This window comes from Dama dama, chromosome 24 (genome assembly GCF_033118175.1).
Source record: "Dama dama isolate Ldn47 chromosome 24, ASM3311817v1, whole genome shotgun sequence".
NCBI lineage: Eukaryota > Metazoa > Chordata > Mammalia > Artiodactyla > Cervidae > Dama > Dama dama.
The window spans coordinates 13285531-13309200 of record NC_083704.1 but is presented as its reverse complement, the minus strand read 5'-3'; the positions used below and the strand labels follow the sequence as shown (position 1 = coordinate 13309200).

General features: G+C 48.7%; 1 protein-coding gene across 1 annotated transcript in view; it reads left to right on the top strand.

Moving 5' to 3' along the window:
* The window catches only part of SUSD5 (sushi domain containing 5), a 44332-nt gene extending 21365 nt beyond the window's left edge, over positions 1-22967 (top strand). Inside the window, exons 4-5 of the mRNA XM_061129138.1 lie at positions 5136-5324; positions 17405-22967. Of these exons, the coding sequence (XP_060985121.1) occupies positions 5136-5324; positions 17405-18714 (1499 nt within the window). The 3' untranslated portion in view covers positions 18715-22967. The remainder of the gene's footprint in view (positions 1-5135; positions 5325-17404) is intronic.
* Positions 22968-23670: the final 703 nt, after the last annotated feature.

The window sequence follows — 23670 nt, the reverse complement described above, 5'->3', positions numbered from 1 at the left end:
TCAGGGATGCATGCTGAGGTGGGATACGGATCAGAGGCCTGTTGTCTCTTGGGCTTTCCAGGAAAGCAGGGTGGGTCCCCCAAGTTTTCCTCAGAGAGCTCTGTCCCTGATCCTCTCCCTTTGGCCCTTTAGAAAGAGCATGTAAACCACTCCCACATGGCCCCCCACTTTTCCCCAGTTGGAACATTGTAGACAGTCAATAAGAGAGGTAAGTCACACAGAGAAAGAAGAATACCATATGATATCACTTACATGTGGAATCTAAACTTTGATACAAATAAACTCATTTACCAAACAGAAACAGATTCTGAGACACAGCAAACAAACCTATGGTTACCAAAGGGGAAGAGGGGTGGGAAAGGGGTAAATTAGGGGTTATTAGCACATACAGACTACTATGTGTGTGTTTGTATATATATGTGTGTATACATCATGGAATCACTTGGCTGGACACCAGAAACTAACACAGCTTAAGTCAACTATACTGCAGTTAAAAACAAACAAAAAAACAAAACAAGGGAAATCTGTGTGCTGAAGGAAGGTGGTGGGAAGCAAGAAGAGGCTCCTGGGGAGTGCACCTGAGGTCTGGTTCAGCAGACCCTGGGTACAGCATCACCTCTAAAGGTTGCCTTTTTCCTAAAGATGCTTCATAACACTTAGCCCTAGGCTGCCACTTCTTCTCAGCAAGACAGGGAGAATGAAGGGTGCTCGCTCCAAAAACGGCAGACACATGCCTCACAAGCCCAGAAGGCAAATAGAGCCTGTGGCAATGTGCAGGCGGCTTCCTCCTGTGTGTCTTTTTTTGAAATAAAGCTCACCATGAATGGAGACGTTTCTGTTTCCTTCTAGTATTTGTGTTTCACTGACAGTGAATTTCCAGCCCTGTGGTGATCTCACTTAAACTAATAAGGGAAGTTATTTTTAACCAACTGGATGCTGATTAAATGAGCGGCCTCCACTTGGGTTCTCCGGCTTTGCTTCTCTTGGCAGCTTGTTTGTGGGGTCAACGGTATGGGGTCTGGAGGATTCAACTCCCCTCTCGCCTTCTCCCTGTTGCACCCCAAGGCTTACTTGGGGTGTGCTTCTCTTTCTCCCTCTCCAAGCTAGGGCTGGCCTGACTGCTCTCTCAACCAGCCCACCTCATTCTCTTAGTACTGTGTTCCACCCTCCCCTGCACATGCTACTCCTGCCTGTATTTCCCATAAAAACAGAAATGGAACAATCTCTTTTATGTCTTCAGACAGAGAACTGAATGCTCACCTCTCAGGGCAAGCAAGAAGTTTTGAGAACAGCTAATTCCCAGGTCTGCCTGCAGGAGGGGCTGTGCCTCCAGGTGGGCTTTGGGAAAATTCTCCAGCGGTGATGGGAGACTGAGACCAAAAAATCGCAATACTTTGAGCAGCTGACAGAACTTACCCAGTTTAGGGTCTCCCAAGGGAGTGTGGAAAATCCTGTACTCATTACCAATTGGCACTGGCCAATTGTTAGTTTATTTGTCTAGGGTAATACAAAGCAGCGCTCAGACTTACAGGTGCTTTCAATAGAGAGAAAGATACACAGACACACAGACTGTTGGAAGGATGGATGGATGGATGGATGGTTGAGTGGACAGAGAGATAGGTGAATGGATGGATAAATGAATAGATAGATGATAGGTAGATAGATGAATGGATAAACTGAAAATAGATGGATTGTTGGATGGATGGATAGATGAACAGAGATAGATGAATGGATGAATAGATAGATAACAGGTAGATAGCTGGATGGGTGGGTGGATGGATGGATGGATAGATGAGTGGATAATTAGAGAGAAAGATGAATGGACAGACAGAGATAGTGGACTTCTTCACCTTCAAGGAGTTGACAGTGTATGATGACAAGTAAGAGCTGACTGACACAAAGGGGGATAATCAGGGAGACTTCCTGAGGTGGGATTTCATGGAGATTATGGTTAGGGAAAGGCAACGAGGACACCACACACAGAGAATGGCTGGAGCACGGGCTAGAAGAGGACCTTGCGGAGAGAACAGTGGCTCTGGGGAGACACACTCTCCTTGTCCTAGTGCTTCAGAGAATGAATTGGGTTTGGAACATCCCTGAGGTCTCGAGTGACTGCTGGGCAAGTCTGAGGAGGCTGCAGAGGGCAGCCCAGATAATCCTACCGTAGTTAGGATTCCCAGCTTGATCTATAGATTCAGTGCAACCTCAGTCATAATTCTAAGCAAGTTACTTTGTGGATATGAACAAACTAATTTTGTAATCCGTAAGGAGAGACAGAGACCCAGAATAGCTCACTCATTTTTGAAGAAGAACAAGGCTGAAGAACTGCATGACAACTTCAGGGCTTGCATAAAGATGCAGAAGCAAATACCGTGTGGTACTGGTGAAAGAAAAGACAAATATCGGTGGAAATCAATAGCCCAGAAATAGACTCACATAAACGTAGTTGACTGATCTTTGACAAAGGAGCAAAAACTATACAATGGAGCAAAAATAGTCTTTTAAATATAGATGCTGGGACAACTGAACATCCACATGCAAAAGAAAAGAATCTAGACCCAGACCTTACACCCTTCACAAAATTTAACTCAAAGTGGATCATAGACCTAAATGTAAAATGCAAAACTACAAAACTCTTAGAAGATAATACAGGTGAAAACCTAGAGACCATGTGTATGGTGATGGCTTTTTCAATACAACACCAACGGTACAATCCATGAAAGAAATAATTGATAAGCTGGACTCCCTTAAAATTAAAAACTTATACTTTGCAAAAGACTATCAAGAGAATGAAAAGACAAGCCACAGACTGCAGAAGTTATTTGCAAAAGACATATCTACTAAAGACTATCATGCAAAATATACAAAGTGAAGTGAAAGTCATTCACTCATGTCCAACTCTTTGCGACCCCATAGACTATACAGTCCTTGGAATTCTCCAGGCCAGAATGCTGGAGTGGGTAGCTGTTCCCCTTCTCCAGGGGATCTTCCCAACCCAGGGATCGAACCCAGGTTTCCTGCATTGCAGGCGGATTCTTTACCAGATGAGCTACCCAGGAAGCCCTAAAATATACAAAGAACTCTTGAAATGCAATATTTAAAAAATGAACAACTCAATTACAAAATACACAAAAGACATTTCCCTGTGGTCCAGTGATTAAGACTCAGTGCTCCGAATGCAGGAGGCATGAGTTCAATCCCTGGTCAGGGAACTGGATCCCACATGCCACAACTCAAACCCAGTGCAGCCAGATAAATAAAAATAAATATTAAAAAATACACAAAAGACCCAGACAGATACCTCACTAAAGAAGATATACAGATGGCAAGCAAGCATATGAAAAATTACTCCATGTCATGTCATCAGGAAAAGGCAAATTGAAACAATGATATACAACTACACGTCTAGTAGAATGGTCAAAATTCAGAACACTGATGACACCAGACACTGGCAAGGATGTGGAGCAACAAGAACTCTCATTCCTTGCTGATGGGAATGCAAACTGACACAGCCACTTTGGAAGACAGTTTGGTAGGTTCTCACCAAGCTAAACATCTTTTACCATGCGATCCAGCCGTCAGAGTCCTTGATACTTACCCAAATTAGCTGAAAACTTTGTTGTTTAGTTGCTCAGTTGTGTCCAACTCTTTGCGACCCCAGGGACTGCAGCATGCCAGGCTTCCCTATCCATCACGAACTCCCGGAGTTTACTCAAACTCATATCCACTGCATCGGTGATGCCATCCAACCATCTCACCCTCTGTCGTCCTGTTCTCCTCCCACCTTCAATCTTTCCCAGCATCAGGGTCTTCTCCAATGAGTCAGCTTTTCACATCAGGTGGCCAAAGTACTGGAGTTTCAGCTTCAGCGTCAGTTCTTCCAATAAATATTCAGGACTGATTTCCTGTAAGATTGACTGGTTGGCTCTCCTTGCAGTCCAAGGGACTCTCAAGAATCTTCTGTAACACCACAGTTCAAAGGCATCAATACTTTGGCACTCAGCTTTCTTTATAGTCTAACTCTCACACTAATACATGATTATTGGAAAAACCATAGCTTTGACTAGACGGACCTTTGTTGGTAAAGTAATGTCTCTGCTTTTTAATATGCTGTCTAGTTTAGTCACAGCTTTTCTTCCAAGAAGCAAGCATCTTTTAATTTCATAGCTGCAGTCACCATCTGCAGTGATCGATCTAACCCATTTATGGGCTTCCCCAGTGGCTCAGCAGTAAAGAATCCACCTGCCAATGCGGGAGACGTGGGTTTGATTTCTGGGTCGGGCAGATCCCCTGGAGGAGGGCATGGCAACCCACTCCAGTATTGTTGCCTGGGAAATCCCATGGACAGAGGAGCCTGGCGGGCTGCAGTCCATGGGGTCGCAAAGGGTCAGACAGGACTAAGCACACACATGCACACACATAGATACAGATGCACAGACACATAAATATATATAATTGTCTTCGTGTGTGCTGTAGTATAAATGTGGTTGAGTCGCTAAGTCATGTCTGAGTCTTTGCGGCCCCATGGACTGCAGCCCGCCAGGCTCCTCTGTCCATGGGATTTCCCAGGCAACAATACCAGAGTGGGTTGCCGTTTCCTACTCCAGGAGATCTTCCCGACCCAGGGGTTGAATCTGCTTCTCTTAGTCTTCAGCATTGGCAGAAGTGTTCTTTACCACTAGTGCTCCCTGGGAAACCCTTTATATCTGTATCTGCATTCATTTGTAAAAACCAAGCCGGTAGCAGTGTTATCATCAGGGTCAAGGTTGGGGGAAGGGAGAGGCAACTTCTACGGTCTGTAACAGTTCAGTATTTGTCAAAGAGCATCTACCATTTATGTAAATAAGGCAAAAAGGAACTTGCTGCTGTGCACTGCCTCTGGTCATGTTGCCTGGCAGTTTAAAAACACAAAGCTATATTGGAGCACACACAATTCAGTCAACAAGTATTGAGTGCTTCATCTGTGCCAGGCACTCCACCAGGTGTGGGGGATGCCAGGATGAAGGCAATCTCAGTTTAGGGTGCAGGCGGCACCCGTGAGGGAAGAGGGGGTCGCTTTTTCAGTTTTTTATTTCTCTCAGGCTGAAAAAGTTCTGCAGAGTTTGGGGAAACTTACTGTGCTTCCTTGTCCACAGAGAAGCCATGTGGAGACCCGCCCTCGTTCCCACACACAATCCTGCAGGGCCGCACCGGCTTGGAGATGGGCGACGAGTTACTGTATGTGTGTGCCCCGGGCCACGTGACTGGCCGCCGCGAAACGGCCTTCACCCTGTTGTGCAACAGCTGCGGGGAGTGGTACGGGCTGGTCCAGGCCTGCGGGAAAGGTAAGCGGGAAAGCAACTCCATGACCGCTGTGTGGATGGCTCCCCCGCTGCCTTGCTCTACCCCCTGCGCTGTCCCTTGTGTCTGATTGAAATTATACGGTGGTGGTGGTTTAGTAGCGAAGTCGTGTCCAACTCTTGCGACCCCATGGACTGTATCCCGCCAGGCTCCTGTGTCCATTCTCTAGGCAAGAACACTGGAGGGGGTTGCCATTTCCTCCCCCAGGGGATCTTCCCAACCCAGGGATTGAACTCAAGTCTCCTGCATTGGCAGGAGGATTCTTTACCACTGAGCCAGCAGGGAAGCCTGAATGAAATTAGAGCTGAGGCTAAAAAGACTCCTGGTGGGCAGAGCTCCCGAAACCTGGTCTGACTCCCCGAGACGTTCCCCATTCCCTCATCAGCATTTACCTGGGGCGGGGGGTGAGTCTTCTGCATCCCACCCCTGCCCAGCCCCTTGGGAATTCTCCCAGAAAATTAAATTTCTCTCTTTCTCCTGTGACTCCTACACCATGGACCTCATGCCCACCCTGCATTGCTCCCTGACCTCACAGGTCTCCTCTCTCCCCAGGACTCCTTCAGGGCCACCTTCCTGATGCCCCATGACATCTGAGTACCAAGCGGAAGTTGGTGCTATAGAGAGGGAGGACTCCAGCACCATGATGCTACTGAATTTATAGGGCAGTTTGTCCTCAGGATGTCCAGCAGATCATGCGGTAGAACCGTGATGAGGCTAGGGTGCTGTCCTCTCTGTGGGCTTCACCTGTGCTGTGGCCTGAGCTGTGGTTTGTTGTGTTCATTGCAGTTCACTCTCCATAATGTGAACACACTGCCCATGGCTTCTAAGAGTGGTCATTTGCCTTGTTCTCATGTTCTGATCGTCATAAGCCTCACACAGCCATGATCTTTCCCATATACATCATTCATTTCACACCTGAACACCTTTCTGCTGGTTTTTGGGAGAGGCGTCGCTGCCCATGGGATAGGTGAGTGTCCAGCTTCTGTGGACGCTGCCAGAGAGTTTTCTAAAGGGTTTTGACCATTTTCCTCTCCCACCAGCTGTGTGGAAGAGTTCTGCTTCAGCATCCTCACCAAGCTTCAGGACCGTGAGACTTTTTACCTTTCTGCTAAGCTGCTGACTGCTTCTGTCAGATCCATTTCTCTACCCAAGCACTTATCACATGCTAATGAAACATAATCAGTGTTTCCTCGGTAGAATTTCTGTCCAACATGTTTGCCCATTTCTCTGATTGACTTGATTGGGCGTCTTCCTGGTGGCTCAGATGGTAAAGAATCTGCCTACAATGCAGGAGCCCCCGGGTTCAATCCCTGGGTAGGGAAGATCCCCTGGAATAGGGCATAGCAACCCACTCCAGGATTCTTGTCTGGAGAATCCCACGGACAGAGAGGAGCCTGGCGGGCTACACCTAAGAGACATGGCTGAGAGACTAGCACACACACATATAATGTAGGATTTCTTCTTTACATAAAACTTTATGTGTTAAAATTTTCTCTCACTCTGTGGCTTATGTTTCTCCCCTTGGAGTGTTTTTTGATGAATACTGAGATTTTGTTATTGTTGTCTCAGACTCTCTGTGCATAACTTAAAATTTTTTTTTCTGTGTGCAATTTTTAAGCAAATTTTTGTTTTTTCTTTATTATAGACTGACAGTTTTTGGTAAAGTGCAATAAAAATGAATTAGCATAAAGCTAAAGCAAAGATACTCTAAATATAGATAAAAATAGACATAAAATTCCCCCATCAAATTGTTACAAAAATTTCTAAAACCTTCCTACTTGTTTGTCACATACTCGTAACAAAGTGACAGACTGAGACAAGTCCTTGAAACACAGTTTGAGCCATTTCCCAGCACTTTCCTCTGTTGCTGGGTCTTGCGGCAGGCAGGAACTCCACCAGTCTTAATGGATTCACCTGTCCGAGAAAAGTCAGGCTGAAGACCTGACTTCCTGTTTGTGGGGTGTGTCCCCTCAAAGCAGACCCGAACTCACCCCGAGGTGTGAGTGAGCTGGCTGCATTTCTGACGCTGCATCATCCCACGAGCCACACCCACCACTCAAATGGGCTGTTTACGGGCCCCAGCAGAAAGAGAACTAAATGCAGGTCTTGTGTGTCTGAAATGGTGTTTATTTTCTCACCGCAGAGTTGTTGGAGCTTTCAGTTGCTGGTCAGGAATTTTGATTTCCACACTTGGCTGAACACACAGACCGTTACAGTTTTCAGTATCTGTGTCACTGTAAGTGTGTTACAAGGACATTGTCACCAGACATTCGACTCCACCTCTACATGTTCATTTTTCCAATGAACTTTTTTTGATTAAGGAACTTTTTCAAATCGCAGAGGAGTCATCTTGGGGAGGGTGGACCAAACTGGAATTTGGAGTTGGACGTGTCTGAGTTTGAACAACAACCTGCCTTGTACGACTGACCAGCCATTCATTCATTCACTCTCTCCCCCTCCCTTCATCTGGCAGGGTCCGAGCTACTGTGTAATCAAGATTGAGCAAAACTGTCCCAACCCTAATGGGAACTAGTAAACTGAGTGCCTTGGAAGAGACAGAAAAGCCATAGATGATGAGGTAAAAGGGAAAGCTGGAAAACGAGGTTTCACAGGAGGTGAAATTTTAAAGGAAGTGTATGTTCCCAGGTGGAAGAAGTGCTCAAAGGATGTACAGATCCAGTCCATGGAAGCTAAAAAGTGTACATTGGCTTCAAAGTAGAAGAAGATTCTGGAAGCCTCGTGTTTTCAGCGTGTATCTGAGGCATGGAATAGGCAGCACTGCAATGAACACAGGAGCAAGCTGGAGGGAGGAAGAGAGCCAAGGCAGACAACTACTGCTGTTCCCCAGGAGGACATGGGTGGGGGTGGGGTGCAAAGGGTGGAGCTGGAGGAGGATCAGGCGCCCAGAGAGGAGGCGAGCTTGTTTTGTCTTGTCTGCCTGCTTGCTGCTGTTATTCTGAGATGGGAAGTACGTCACTCAGAACAGGACCTGTGATATGGTCTGAGCCCAGTGGAGTCAGTGAAGCGCCAATCTTTTGGCCACCTGTCGCGAAGAGCTGACTCACTGGAAAAGACCCTGACGCTGGGAAAGATTGAGGGCAGGAAGAGAAGGGGGCAACAGAGAATGGGATGGTTGGATGGCATCCCCGACTCAATGGACGTGAGTTTGAGCGAGCTCTGGGAGATGGTGAAGGACAGGGGAGCCTGGTGTGTTGCAGTCCGTGGGGTTGCAAAGAGCTGGGCAGGACTGAGCGACTGAACAGCAGCGTGAAGGGTCTGTCTTTCCCTTTCACTGTTGCGCTGATGGAGGAGGGTATCAGGCCCCTCACTGAAGGATGTAAAGATTGGTGTGATGCTGGCCTTTTTTCCCTGTGCGTTATTGACTCTAGCCCCCTGTACGACAGACAGTCTAAGGCAGGCAGTGACTCTAGCTGTCTAATACTTGGGTGAGAAAGTAGTCGCCGCCAGCAGGTATCTCAGATTCTGGAGACAGCAGCTGATCCTCCAGAAAGGCATGGCCCGTGTGGCTTTATGACTCAAGGGAGACCCTGTGGGCAATCAGCTGGTGACTTGCTAACGTGTGGCTCCCAGGCCCTCCAGACCTGTGGCCCTGCTGTCTCACATCCCCAGGGAGCATGTGTTGCCTCTGCTCTGGGCTCGGCCACCACCCCTCCCTACACATCAGAGCCCCCACCACAGAGCATTTCCTTCCGTTCCCTGTGAGCTGCTGGAGCCCGCTCCACGCCCTCTGGTAGAACCTGCTCCAGAGGCTCCTGCCCTTTATTCCCTCACAGCCTCTCCAGATCCAGACAGCCTCAAGGCTCGGGAACCTTGGAGGTCAAGTGTTAAAAGAACTTGGAGCTCAGGTGACTTTGGTCTCAAGAGATTCCAGGGGCTTGGAGACTCCGGGCTACTATGAAGACTGTTTCACTCAAATTTGTCATTGTTTGGGCATGCTGAAGACTTGAGTTAGATTCTCTAAAAGCAGAACCTATTCACATGTAGATGGCTTGTTGAAGGGGAGTAAGGGAGGCAGGGAAGGTGAGTGGGGAGGAGTTAAGGATGCAGTCTCAGGGGATTCTTGTTTTGCCTGATCCCTTGGGGAGCTAGGGAGCATGAACTGCACCACAGGGTTGGTCCCACTTGGAAGCAAGGGGACCGGCCTGAGTTCCTCTGTTCTAGTCTGTCATTGGCTGCAGGCTGCTGTCCATGGAGGGCAAAATGAAAGTGCTACTCACTCAGTCGTGTCCAACTCTGTGCTACCCCATGCACTGTAGCCTGCCAGGCTCCTCTGCCCATGGAATTCTCCAGGCAAGAATACTGGGGTGGGCTGCCATTCCTTTCTCCAGGGGATCTTCCTGACCCAGGGAATTGAACCCAGGTCTCCTGAACTGCAGGCATCAGATGGCTTGTAATTAAGGCTCCCATTCCTCCAAGGGCAGTGCTCTAGAGGAAGGGCAGCTGTTGCTTATTAAAGCATCAGTTCAGTAGAGCAGATGTGTAAAAAAATGTTTTTTAAATCCATTAGCAACATGGGGACTGCCTGAATGAGCGTGATGAAATTTAAACTTTGTAATGGTGGTCACCGGCTCAATGGACATGCATCTGAGCAAGCTCTGGGAGTTGGTGATGGTCAGGGAAGCCTGGCGTGCTGAGGTCCATGTAGTCACAAAGAGTCGGACACAACTGAGTGACTGAACTGAACTAAATGGTGAGCAGGCGTGAACGCACAGGGGCACATCCATCCAGAGGGGTCAGACAGCGGCTGGTGCAGGAGGGCGCCTCAGCCACACACCAACCACCCAGGATGTCCGTTCACTGTGACATTAAGTGGTGATGGTCTCTCACTGAAGCACAGGGACTTCAGCGTTGACCATCAACCTGAAGGGTGGGGGCTTAACTGCCATTTTTTCCCTTCTGTGTGTTGGTATTTCTCTAGTTTTGGGTCCTAGAGTCCAGGGTTGGGTCTGGCCATTTTGCTCTCCCTTCATTCTGAATCCACACATCTTCTTCTTGGTTTACATACCCAGTTGGGCAGACTGAACATCTGCCATACCTCTCTAATGTTCTCAGTGTTAGTTGCTCAGTCGTGTCTGACTCTTTGCGACCCCAGGGACGGTGGCCTACCAGGCTCCTCTGTCCATGGAATTCTGCAGGCAAGAATACTGGGGCGGGTTGCCATTCTCTTCTCCAGGGGATCTTCCCAACCCAGGGATTGAATCCGGGTCTCCTGCACTGCAGGCAGATTCTTTACCAGTAGTGCCGCCAGGGAAGCCGAGTGTTCTCAATGCTACATGCTCGGTCTCTGACCATAATTGGTTATTGTCCTCCTCATAGTAAAGTCCTTTACCTGTGTGTGCAGATTTCCATGTTATGTTGGGTTTCCTTTGGGCTTTTTATTATACCAAGTCCCATACAGTCTTCAAGGCCATATCCATCTCTGGCCACTTGAACCCTAGGGACAGTCTATGACCTCCCACCACTCCCAGTGGCTGCCCCTGGCCACATGATCCCAGGGCCACATGCAGTTCCCAGGGCACACTGACTGCTCCCTACTTGCTGTCCTGGCCACTCGTTGCCTCTGACACCTCTGCCCTATGGTTCTCCTGGTGGCCCCTGCCGTCTCCTGACTCAGCACCCTGTGGTCCCGTGGCCTCTGCAAAGTAGCACAGAATAGACACCTCAGGATGGGAGAGACTCATAGACCCTTGCTGTCTGATTTACCCCATGTTTCTCCTTTAAAGGTGGCTTACTGGTGACTCAGACAGTAAAGAATCTGCCTGCAATGCAGAAGACCCAGGTTCAATCTCTGGATCGGGCAGATCCCCTGGAGAAGGGAATGGCAACCCACTCCAGTATTCTTGCCTGGAGAATCCTATGCACGGAGGAGAGGAGTGGGCTACATACAGTCCATGGGGTCACAAAGAGTGCAAACGACTTACTGACTAACACTTCACTTCTCCTCTAAAACTTGCCCTATTAAAGGGTATCTAAGACAGGCTCTGAAAAGCCTTTGCGATCTTCCACCCCAAGCTCCATGGTTCTGTCTGTGCATTCTGGTCTGTGCTATCAGGAAAGTGAGCGACCCCACGCTTGAACTCAGTCTGCCAGCCCCACCACCTGAGTCCCACAACAGGTAGACAGCAGTTCTCGCTTCCTTCCCTGGTCTGCTGCAGCTGTGGCTACAAGACTTGTTCCCCCTCAGGGCACAGAGAAAAGAGCTGTCGTAAACAATGCCAAACCTGTTCCATGTTCTCTCTGTCTTGGGAGTTGTCTTTTGTTTTTGTTCTGTTTTTTGACAACTCTCTTGAGGCTTAATTTGCATACAAGAAATGGTACCCATTTAAAATATAAAAGTCCTGGTGGTTCAGTGGCTAAGGTACCATGCTCCCAAGGTAGGGGGCCTGGGTTTGAGCCGTGGTCAGGGAACTAGATCCCACATGCTGCAACTAAGACTGATGCAGCCCAAAACAAAAAAACAACAACAAAAAAAAAACCCCACATGCTGCCACTCAGACCCGGCCTAGCTAAATAAGGGAAACCACCAGCAGAACCAAATTACAGAATATTTCCATCTTCCCCAAGCCTCCTCATGCTTCTTTCTGATAGAGGAGTTTTATATGCTTTATCCTAGCTCATCTTCACAAGTCTGAGCAGAAACAGCCACCTCCAACTGACAGATGGGACAACTGAGGGACAGAGAGGCTCGGTAACTTCCTATGTCAGCCAGCCAGAAAGAAGCAGAGCCAAGATGTAAAACCAGGCATGTCTCATTCCGGCATCTGTGTCATGTCCATGTGCTTCTCTGGGGCCTCTCAAAGCATGAGGGCAGAGCAGGGCTTGCTTTGCAAACGAGCTGTTCTCTCACCAAGTTTCTTTGCTATTTTCTCTCATTTCTGAAGCCCTTCTTTTGTTTTCTTAAATTAACTTCAATTTCTGTTTTTCTCCATCTTCTAGACTTCCTTCATAGAATAAAAGCCAGAGACTGAACTGAATTTAGAATTTCCTTGTCAATATTGCCATATTTGTTCAGAAGTTCATTGAACCAGTGGTTATTTCTGGCTTGTCTGGTTGCCTTTTTTCAAAATTACTATTTTTAAAGGCTGTGTAGCCAAGACCAGAGGGGAAAAAAGAAGGCATGTGTGGGCTTCCAGAAACGCAACAACATGAAAAAGCATGAAATGTGGCAGCACTTGGAGAGCCCAGCATTCTGGGCTCCGGCTTGTACACTCCTGGCCTGGATAAAGGCACGGCCTGGGTGCCCCTTTTTACCCCTGATGCCTGTTGATCTGTTGTCTTGTGTTTTCCTAAAGTAACAGTTAATTATAAACACATAGCGAGGGATTTGATTTTTCCCAAGAGAGCCCATGAAGTTTACATTTCCTGGACCCGTTGGTCTAAACCAGAAGGCTGGGCATTGTGCAGGCCAGGTTTCAGGGGAGCGTAGGGGAAGGGAGGGTGGGGCAAGGGGAGGGGGGCACAGTTGCAGGATGGCTCCGGAGAGCTCAGACTGGAGAGCAGAGAGAGGCGAGAGAAATAGCACCTCGACAGGCAAAGAGCTGGTGTTCCCCATCGTGATGGCAGAATGTAATTTGGGGTTGACATGCAGTGAGTAACAAACTTTACCGTTACTCAGGAGGGGAAAAACAGCCTTGGGATACTTTGTCATGAGTAGACTCTTTGTAAACAGTTGGTGTCTGTGTCTTCACTTGAGGTTTTGGTGTGGCTGAGAATGTGACATAATGAGAGGCTGTTTCTGAGCCAGGCCTTGACCTGAGAACCTGGGCAGACAGGAAGGGCTTGGCTCTGGGCCGCGGGCTGCTGTCCAGGGATGCTCTAGACCCAGAGAGCCCCGAGGGCAGAAGCTCCAGATGGACAGATAGATACACACACAGCTCAGAGTGACCACAAGGGTCCAGGTCAAGGCAGGCCCACCAGGCAGGAGGGGGCTTATTGTTGTAGTTCAGTTGCTAAGTCGTGTCCCACTCCTTGCGACCCCATTGGCTGCGGCATGTCAGGCTTCCCTGTCTTTCACAGTCTCCTGGAGTTTGCTCCAATTCGTGTCCATTGAGTCGATGATGCCATCCAACCATCTCACCTCAAATCCCCAGCTCTAACATCATACACTAGGCTCCTTTCCTGCCTATTTTCGAGGTGCCTTTTGACTTAAGCTCATAGGGTGGGTTAGTGGGAAAAGGAATTTAGCGGAGATTGATTATGTCCAGTACTAGGACTCAGAGGTTGTTTACCATTCTTTGCTACTGTCATGAACCAACTAATGCCCTGGCTGATGACACCCAGTGCGGAGCAGGGGAGAAACAGGGAGGACCCCCAAAACAAATGGTTTTCAGCAGCTACTAGGAACGTCCCCCAAGCCCCCTCCCGGGGCCAGTGAACCATGAGCAGCGGCTCCTGGAACCCACCTGGTAGCGTCATCATGGCGGCAGCTCTGCTCGCGGAAAACCCGGGGAGCCAGACATCGCGAGAGTGCAGCCACAGGCGGGCACCAAAATCTGTTATCTAAAGTGGGTTCAGGTGCTGGCAGCTCCAAAGCCAGTAAAGAAAAGGTTGGTGGGAAGGTAAGTTTGCTTTATTTTGGAGGCCGGCAACTAGGGGTAGGGTGTTGTCCAAAGGCTGACTCCTTCCCCCTCCCCCCACCACCGACAACCAGTGGGCAAGAGCCTTTTTTTGGGGGGGTGGCAAGAGCTTTTAAAGGGGAGTTTGAGAGGCACATAGGCAGAAGGAGGGAGGGATCTGCAGAAACAGCACAGTCAGCTAGGAGTCTTCTTGACTGTCTTAAGTACTGTTAATCTTCATTTCCTAGGGGCTTCCCTGGTGGCTCAGACGGTAAAGCGTCTGTCTGCAATGCTGGAGAGCCGGGTTTGATCCCTAGGTCGGGAAGATCCCCTGGAGAAGGAAATGGCAACCCACTCCAGTATTCTTGCCTGGAAAATCCCATGGACAGAGGAGCCTGGTAGGCTACAGTCCATGGGGTCGCAAAGAGTCGGACACGACTGAGCGACTTTGCTTACTTACTTAATCTTCATTTCCAGGGTTGCTTGGCTCCCATCTTTTGAGGCCAGTTCTCAGAATTGTGGCAACTCATGTCAGGCTACAGTCTGGTCTTCATGTAGTTAACTTCTTCCACCTGGTGGGGGTTTCGGTGTCTACAAAATAGCCTTCATCGAGTTGTAGTAGTTAACATCAAAGATGACGGATCGTGCTTCCCTGGTGGTCTGGTGGTTAACAGTCCCCCTTGCAATGCCTGGAACACTGGTTCAATCCCTGACCTGGGAGGATCCCACGTGCTGTGGAGCAACTAAGCCGGTGTACCACAACTACTGTGCCTCTGCTCTAGAGCCGCTAACTGCAGCTACTGAAGCCTGCATGCCTAGAGCCCATGTTCTGTAACAAGAGAAGCCACCACAATGACAAGCCTGTGCACCGCAACTACAGAGTAGGCCCTGCTCTCTGCAGCCAGAGAAAGACCTCATGCAGAGACGAAGACCCACCATAACCAAAAAATAAAGAAACCTTAGAAAAAAATCGTGGATCACCATAACAAATATAATAAGGAAAAGTAAAATGAATGGGCAAATGAGTGTCTTAAAAGATAACATATTTAGTTAAACATACAATTATATCACTTATGTGAAATCTAAAAAATAAAATGAACTAGTGAATAAAACAAAATAGAAGCTGTCTGGAACTTCCTTGCCGGTCCAGTGGTTAAGACCGTGCACTTCCACTGCAAGGGACACAGGTTCAATCCTTGATTGGAGAACTAAGATCTCACATGCCGTGCAGCATGGCAAAAAAAAAAAAAAAAAGCCAGCTCACAGATATGGGAAATGAATGGTTACCAGTGGGGAGAGGGTATAAAAAAGGAAAGCTTTATTATGGAATTTTATGGACTCGTGTGTGAAACTGTTGAACATTGTAGAGCACTATAGAATTTAAGGAGTCTTTCATTCAGTTAAGAAGTTTGAAAAACCATACATCCAAATCATAAGATAACAGGTTAATAAATGATCAAAAAATACAGCAAGTTAGCCACCACACAGGCCAAGAAGTGGAATGCTGCCAGAGCCCCCAGGAGAATAGCTCTTGTGCAGGATTTCATGGCGGTGAGAGTCCACATCGTGTGTGCCTCAATGTGTGGGTCATTTCTGCAGTTAGTGGCCATTTGCAGCATATCCAGCTTCTGGTTATTATGAACATGCTTGCACATGTCTTTTGGCCCCCATGTGCACACAGACGTAGGAGGAGAACTGCTGTATGTCACATCTGCTGGAAAAGGGACAGGCTACCCACTCCAGTATTCTTGGGTTTCCCTTGTGGCTCAGCTGGTAAAGAATCTGACTGCAATGCAGGAGACCTGGGTTCGATCCCTGGGTTGGGAAGATCCTCTAGAGAAGGGAAAGGCTACCCACTCCAGGATTCTGGCCTGTAGAATTTCATGGACTGTTTAGTCCATAGAGTCCCAAGGAGTCCGACACGACTCAGTGACTTTCACTTTCCACTTTCATATCCTTGTTAACACTGGAGACTGTCGGTCTGTTTAATTTTAGCCATTCTGGTGCTAGATAATGGAATCCACTCTGGCTGTGATTAGCACTTCTCTGTTACTAATGAGGTTAAGCATCTTCACATGTGTATAATGACTATTTAGATTTTTTTTTTTTTTTTTTAAGCTGTGCTGCATGGCATGTAGGATCTTAGTTCTTCAACCAGGGAACAAACCTGTGCCCCCTGTAGTGGAAATTTGGAGTCTTAACCACTGGACCACCAGGGAAGTCCCAATACCTTTTCTGTGATATGCTGATTCAAGTATCTTGCCAACGTATCTACCATTTGTCTACCTGTTTATTATTGATTTGTAGGAGGTCTTTATAAATTCTGGAACCCTCCAGAGGTTATATGTGCTGCAGTTATCTTTAAATCTGTGGCATGCATTTGAATGCTCTTCATGGTGGCTTTGGACAAACAGAAGTTCTTAAAGTTAATGTAACTTGATTGTCTATCTTTGTGCCAGTACCAAACACAGTCTTTGAAAGTACTTCAGCTTTACAGTAAATCTTAAAATCTTGTAGCATACCTGCTACAGCATTTCTCTTCTTTTTTCCTTGTCTCTTCTTGGCCCTTGGCATTTCCATAAATTTTAGCATCAGCTTGTCAATGTCTGAGATTTTTATTCAGTTCAGTTCAGTCGCTCAGTCGTGTCCAACTCTTTGCGACCCCATGAACCGCAGCACGCCAGGCCTCCCTGTCCATCACCAACTCCTGGAGTCTGCCCAAACCCATGTTCATTGAGTCGGTGATGCCATCCAACCATCTCATCCTCTGTCGTCCCCTTCTCCTCCCGCCCTCAATCTTTCCCAGCATCAGGGTCTTTTCAAATGATTAATTTGGGCAGATTGACAGCTTAACAATTAAACTTCCATTATACTAACGTGGGATAGCCCTTTACTACTTAAGTCATCTTTTAATTTTGCTCAGAAATACTTTGTACCATTCCATGTACAAATCTTACACATCTTTTGTTAGATTTATTCCTAGGAATTTCGGGGGGTGGTTATGCAATGACAGTTGGACTTCCCAGGTGGCACAATGGGAAAGAATCTGCCTGCTAATGCTGGAGATGATCCCCTGGAGTGGACAATGGCAACCCACTCCAATATTCTTGACTGGAAAATTCCATGGACAGAGGAGCCTGGTGGGCTACAGTCCATGGGGTCGCAGAGTCAGACATGGCTAAAAGACTGAGCACACACATGCTATGGCAAACAGTATCTTTTAAAGTTTTTTTCTGTTTATTGCTGGTATATCGAGACACAGTTGGTGTTTTATGTTGCCTGTAGAACCAGTGTCCTTGATAAACTCATCTGTTAATTGTAACAGTTTGTATGTAGGTTCTTTGGGTTTATCTGTGATACAGTCATAGCATCTAAGAATAACAGTTTCATTCCATTTGTTCTAGCCCCTGTGCTTTTTATTCCTTTTTGGTGTTCCATGCTGGCTCTGTGCCTTGGACCTCATGAAGCTTTTCCCTCTTTCCTTCCAGATGAGGCAGAGGTACATATTGACTATGAAGATAATTTTCCTGATGATAGATCCGTGTCATTCAGAGAGCTCATGGAGGACTCCCGCACAGAGGCAGAGGAGGACAGGAGTCAGGAAGAACCCTCTGAGGAGGCTCCAAAACAGGACCGTCTGGTCTCTATGCCTAGGAAGACCTCTATGGCAAGGGAAGACAGAGCCCAGGATACAGCCTTTGTGCCAACCACAGGCCTGCTGGGCGCTGGGAGCCCTGTCCCCACGGAGCTCCCGGGATCCCAAGGCAGCGGGAAGGACATGCTCTGGTCTCCTGCTGGGACCTTCCACAAGCCCGAGTGGGAAAAGGAGATGGATGATGACGCCAAAAAGCACCTTCCTGCTGGAGACCACCACAGGGGCAGCACGTTGGCCCCAGGGGAGCCGGAAAGCAGGGTCACCTACCACAGCACTGATGGCCCCTCGGGGCCCTCTGGGGGCAGGAATGACAGCAGGGCCGGGGACGCAATGGTGAGCAGCAGCGATGAGTCCTGGTTAGACGGCTACCCTGTGACTGATGGGGCCTGGAGGCAGACGGAGGTGGGAGAGGAGGGAGATGAGGAAGAGGAGGACAAAGGGGATGGATCAGTAGGGCTGGAAGAAAGCATCCTGGTGACGTCCAGCCAGCCTGCCCTTGCAGAAGGGAAGCAGTCCAGGAGCACCACCCTCACTCCCAGTGAGGACGTGACTTCACTTCTTCCCTCTCAAACGATAGATGGAGAAGCTTTGGCCCTCGGACCCATGAATGTGTCTGACACTGAGGGTCCCGGCAAAGGGGCTGGTGACTTGACGGGAAACCAGTCAACCGTCCCCTGGAGATATGCCACAGAGAAGCCTCCCACATCCACCCCGCCCTATGAACTCACCAGCTCTACCCTGGAGACCGAGACAACCGCCGTCCAGAAGACACCCAACCTCACTCCCTCAACTGTCGTGGCGGCCACCCAGACCCCACCGGAGACCACTGCCCCTGCCGTCCAGGATACCTTCCCGTACCTGCTGTCGGAGGACTTCCTGGGGCAGGAAGTCCCCAACCCGGGTGCAAGCGAGGAGCTTCTCCCGACCTTGGAGCCTTGCGCTGGGGGCAAGTGTCCCAGCCTCGGCAGAGGCCCCGTCATTGCCACGATCGTCACAGTTCTGTGCCTGCTGCTGTTCCTGGCCGGCGTGGGGGCCGTGTGGGGCTACCGAAGATGCCAGCACAAGAGCTCCGTGTACAAGCTGAATGTTGGCCAGCGCCAGGCTCGGCACTACCATCAACAGATTGAGATGGAGAAGGTCTAGCTGCCTTGGAGCTGGGGGGGGCTCCCCCGAAGCCCCCTTGGGAGGAAAATAAACGGTGACACATCACAGTGAGAACCGCTGACATTTCACTAGCCCATCAAACAGGGGAGTGGGCTGCTCTTCCTTCTCTCAGGTCTTTGCTTTCTACGCTGAGAAGTGGGTCTGGAAGCACCTGGCCGGGCAGGGAGGCTTGGGCGGGGTCATCACACGTCAGCAGTCCCTGGACCACCTGTCCTGGGCCCTGTCGCCCTAACCCCAGACCTGTGCTTTGGCCCTAATTCCAGCCGGAGGTCAAAATTCACCTCTTCATCCTACTATTGTCTTCTTCTTCTTTTTTTTAAAGAAAGAAACGAGTCTGCAACCTGAAATTTTCGAAATAGGCGTGACAGAGTATTTGAGAGCAGCGTTATTTTGGATCAGGTATTTAATTGCTGGGAGTGGAGGAGGGAAGAAAAACAATGAGTTATTTCCTTTTAATGTTGCGATGTTGCTGAGGGCAAATGAGCCAAGATCCAGGACATAGTCTAGAAGCTCTGAGATTTTTTTTCAAAATTGTTTGTTGCAATTGGAAAGAATTTACAACTGACATTTGTTGCGAGGAGGGGAGGAGGGCGGGATACACATCCACCCTGTTCCCTCTGTCCTGTGAATCCGTCTTTTTTTTTTAAACAAGGTTAGCTTTGTACCGGTAAGCACCGTTTCCTCTCAGAAGCAGTGGCCTGGTTGTCCTTGACCAGTCTGTGCCTAGGAATGTCTTAGAGTTTTTGCCAGGACTAACAAAATTCAGTCCTCGGCTTCCTCTCTCAGGATTAACCATTTCTCTGAACGCCAGGAAGACAGACTAACCTAGGAGGGAAAAAATGTTTAAAGAGGGCCAAGGACTAGGATATCAAGCACGGGTACCTACTTGATGGAGAAGCAGAGGAATTACAAAGGAATATGAAGTGATCCGTGCCGGCCTAGTCTTTACCCTGTTGTGATGACTGTGAGCTGTCTGGAAACAGCCTGAGTGCATCACGGGCTCCCCCGGCTGGTGAGCATCCAGTTCATGGCGTCCCAGGCATCTTATGGTGACTCGGCCCGTCTCACTTGAGACGGCAGTCCTCAGACCAGCGGCATAGATATCACCTGGGAACTTGCTGGAGATGCAAGGCCTCTGATTCCACCCTGGATGAAGGGGAGGCCCTAGGGGTGGGGCCCAGCTGTGTGTGTGCATTGCTCAGTCATGTCCGACTCTTTGCGACCACGTGGGCCACAGCCCATTAGGCTCCTCTGTCCATGGGATTCTCCTGGTGAGAATCTTGGAGTGGGTTGCCATTTCCTCCTCCTGGGGATCTTCCCAACCCAGGGATCTAAACCTGCATCTCCTGGGGCTCCTGCATTCGTAGCTGGATTCTTGACTGCTGAGCCACCTGGGAAGCCCATTTATTGATTTGGTGTCATCTAAATTAATGTAAAAACGCACGTAGAAAGGGAATGATTAAAACAGTGTAAACTTCAATTGTATATCATTATGCATGTTTTGAGGTTGCTAAATGTTCAATGTTCACGAAAATTGGGGGGTGGGGGATGGGCGAGGATCCATTAACACAAAGCTTCTGAGATATTTAAAATAAATAATTATTTCCCCAAATAGTTACTTAGTGTATTTTATATCTGGGTTATATCACAATTGTTGTTGTTGTTCAGTTGCTAAGTCGAGTCTGACTCTTTGCAACCCCATGAACTGCAGTATGCTAGACTTCCCTGTTCTTCACTATCTCCCAGAGTTTGCCAAATTCATGTCCATTGAGTCATTGATGCCATGCAACCATCTCATCCTCTGTCTCCCTCTCCTCCTGCCCTCAATCTTTCCCAGCATCAGTCTTTTCCAGTGAGTCAGCTCTTTGTATCAGGTGGCCAAAGGATTGGAGCTTCAGCTTCGGCATCAGTCCTTCCAATAAATATTCAGGACTGATTTCCTTTACTGACTGGTTTGATCTCCTTGCAGTTCAAGGGACTCTCAAAAGTCTTCTCCAACACCACAGTTCAAAAGCATCAATTCTTCAGTTCTCACAATAAGTTTTTTTTTTTTTAAAAAAGGATTCTCTAGTAATCTTGAAAGTAATGTCTTAATACTTGCTGGATCTAAGACCAGCCTTTCTAAGCTTAATTCTCAGCCACATGACTTCCTGCAGCAGGATTTTAGGGCGTCTGCTGAGCTCGTACCCTCTCTTCCATCTTCCTAACACCAACCAGACACCATGCTTCTCACTACAACAAAAAGCCCAGGATCTTGCTACTCAAAGTGTGGTTCCCAGGCCAGCAGTACAGACACCACTTAGGAGCTTGTTAGAAATGCAGAATCCGGGACTTCCCTGGTGGCCCAGTGGTTAAGAATCTGCCTGCCAGTGCAGGGGACATGGGTTTGATTCCTGGTTTGGGAAGATCCCACATGCCACGAGGCAATTAAACCTGTGCTCTGGAGCATACTCATACCCTTCTCATCCAGAGAATTGTCCTCGGCCTAATGGGAGTTCCCTCACCCAGGAGTCAGCCGCCCCCCACCCCCCACTCCCACCGGCTGGGCAGCCTGCGAGCAGCCAGTGACTAATGGACATGGTCACACGGAAGGTCGGCCTCCTTGCCACCAGGTGGGAGAGCTCCCATGAGATCAGGCAGAGGCTGGCCTGCAGTGACCACACCCTTGCCAGCTCCTTCCTGCGCCCCTTCTCCTGAGAGCACTCCATCACTCGCACAAGGCTTTGCTTCAAGAGATCTGGACCTGGACTTACCCGGGGGTCCAGTGGATAAGAATCTGCCTGCCAATGGCGGGAGACACATGGGTTCAATTCCTGGTCCAGGAAGATCCCACATGCCCCGGAACAACTTAAGCCCCTGTACCACAACTACTGAAGCCCACACACTCTAGAGTCCATGCTCAGGAACAAGAGAAGCCCACACACCGCAATGAGGACTTGCTGCAACTAGACAAAGCCCGTGTGCAGCAGGGAAGACACAGCGAAACCAGAAATTTAAAAATATTTACTAATAATAATTTTGAAAAAAGTGATCTGGACCTAAGACGTCCACCAATGGATAAACTCTTAATTCCTACTCCCCCCATTCCTGCTCGACCCAAACTTTTCCACTGTATCCTCCAGAAGTCTTGGGCTGACATCAACAGAATCCCCCTGTCCTCCCCCTCCTCTTCCAGTAGCTGATGTGTGAGTTCTCTGTGCAGAGTCTGCTTTTGCCCTAACTGGCTTCTTACTCTTCCCCCCTGCCTCCTTCTACACTTCTCTTTCTCCCCGCTTGTCCTTGGGTGACAGGCATGGAGCACGGCAGCTGTCGGCTGTCATGCCTGGATTGGTCCTTGTTTGAAACAGTAAATACTTGGTTACTTCTCAGACCTTGGCAGCAAGGGACCAGCTCATCGGATCCAAAGCAAGCCCTAGATTCCCAGTGTCATCCCTTCATGGGATCCCAGGTAGCCGAAAGAGAGCCTTACTTGGCGGAAGGAATGAGCCTGCATCTCCTGCAGGATCTGGGCAGGTAAGGACCACCCCCCTCTGTCAGTCAACAGTCTTTGGGGTGAGGACTCTGCTTCAGGAGATGCAGGTCAGAAACCTCACAGACGTGAGAAAACAGCTCATGAGACACGTCCTAGGAATTCCCAGGTGGGCCAGAGGTTAGGACTCTGCACTTCTGTTGCCGAAGGCAAAGTTTCGATCCCTGGTGGGGGAGCTAAGACCCTAAGATCCCACAAGCAGGTCAGTGTGGCAAAAATAAACACAAACAAACCAAACACCACACAACACGTGTCCTAGAAGGACTGGGTGCGGTCAGGACAGTCCCACCACTGGACAGAGAAAGAAAAATAGGTCAAGAATAAGCAAAGTAAAACATTTAATGTGATTTCTTTTAAAAAAGTTTTGTTTCCAACCATTTTGCAAGTTCTAATTTTCCAAAGAGTGAGACCATACCCACTGCCCTGATCCCAGGAGGGAGGTGGAAAAGACATCGGTGACAACATTTCAGCGTGGCCTGTGGACCACGACTCTACAGCGGGCCACCTTGGATCTGTGGGTACGACTGAGAAACCGCATCAGTGTGGCGGCCTGGGTGGGAGGGGAGTTTTGGGGAGAAGGGATACATGTGCACGTATGGCCGGGTCCCTTCACTGTTCATCTGAAACTGTCACAACACTGTTAACCGACTGCACCCCTGTACAAAACAAAAAAGGTTTTTAAAAAATCAATGAAAAATAAACAGACACGAAAAAAGATATTGCTTCATTTCCGCCCACTCTTTCTTGCAAAAGGAGGCACCATCATCTTACTCTATTAGATCCAAGGAGATAGCCAGCCAACTCACTCACTCAACAAGACACCCAAGCCAGATCTGGGAGGTAGAGTTGGCGGGGGGGGGGGGGGGGGGGGGGGGGTGCGGTTCTTGAGTCTGAGGCCTGCCTCGGGGAAGATGCTGCAACAGTGCAGGCCATGGCCGCTCCTGACTCGAGTTTCTGGGTAGGAGAGGGTCAGTGAGGACGAAGCTGGGTTTTCCTGGTGGCATCCCCCTCAAGGAGATGCCCCAGGGACGAGGCAGCGGGCACAGGAAGTCCTTGCACAAAACCTTTGGCCGAGGCTTGCTTAAGGTCCCTTCCCTTCCCACCCCCCTCCCTCTCCTTGTATATAGTTTAAACTCTCCACACTAGGTCATTCAAGCCTGGAGTCCCCAGAAAAAAGAAGTCGCTGTTTGGGGGATGGCAGATGGTCAAGAGTTGGGACAGCTGCGATGAAGGATTAGTTGTGGGTTTTTCTCAGAGCCTCGCTACAAACTGTGTTGCCGTTCCATGTGCAAACACTATTAAATGAGAATGTTTTCTCTGGCTCCAGTCCACCTTCTCCCCACAGTTTAAGTATTGAATTTTTTTTTTTTTAAACCGAAGTAGCTTAAGTTTACAGCTCACATTAA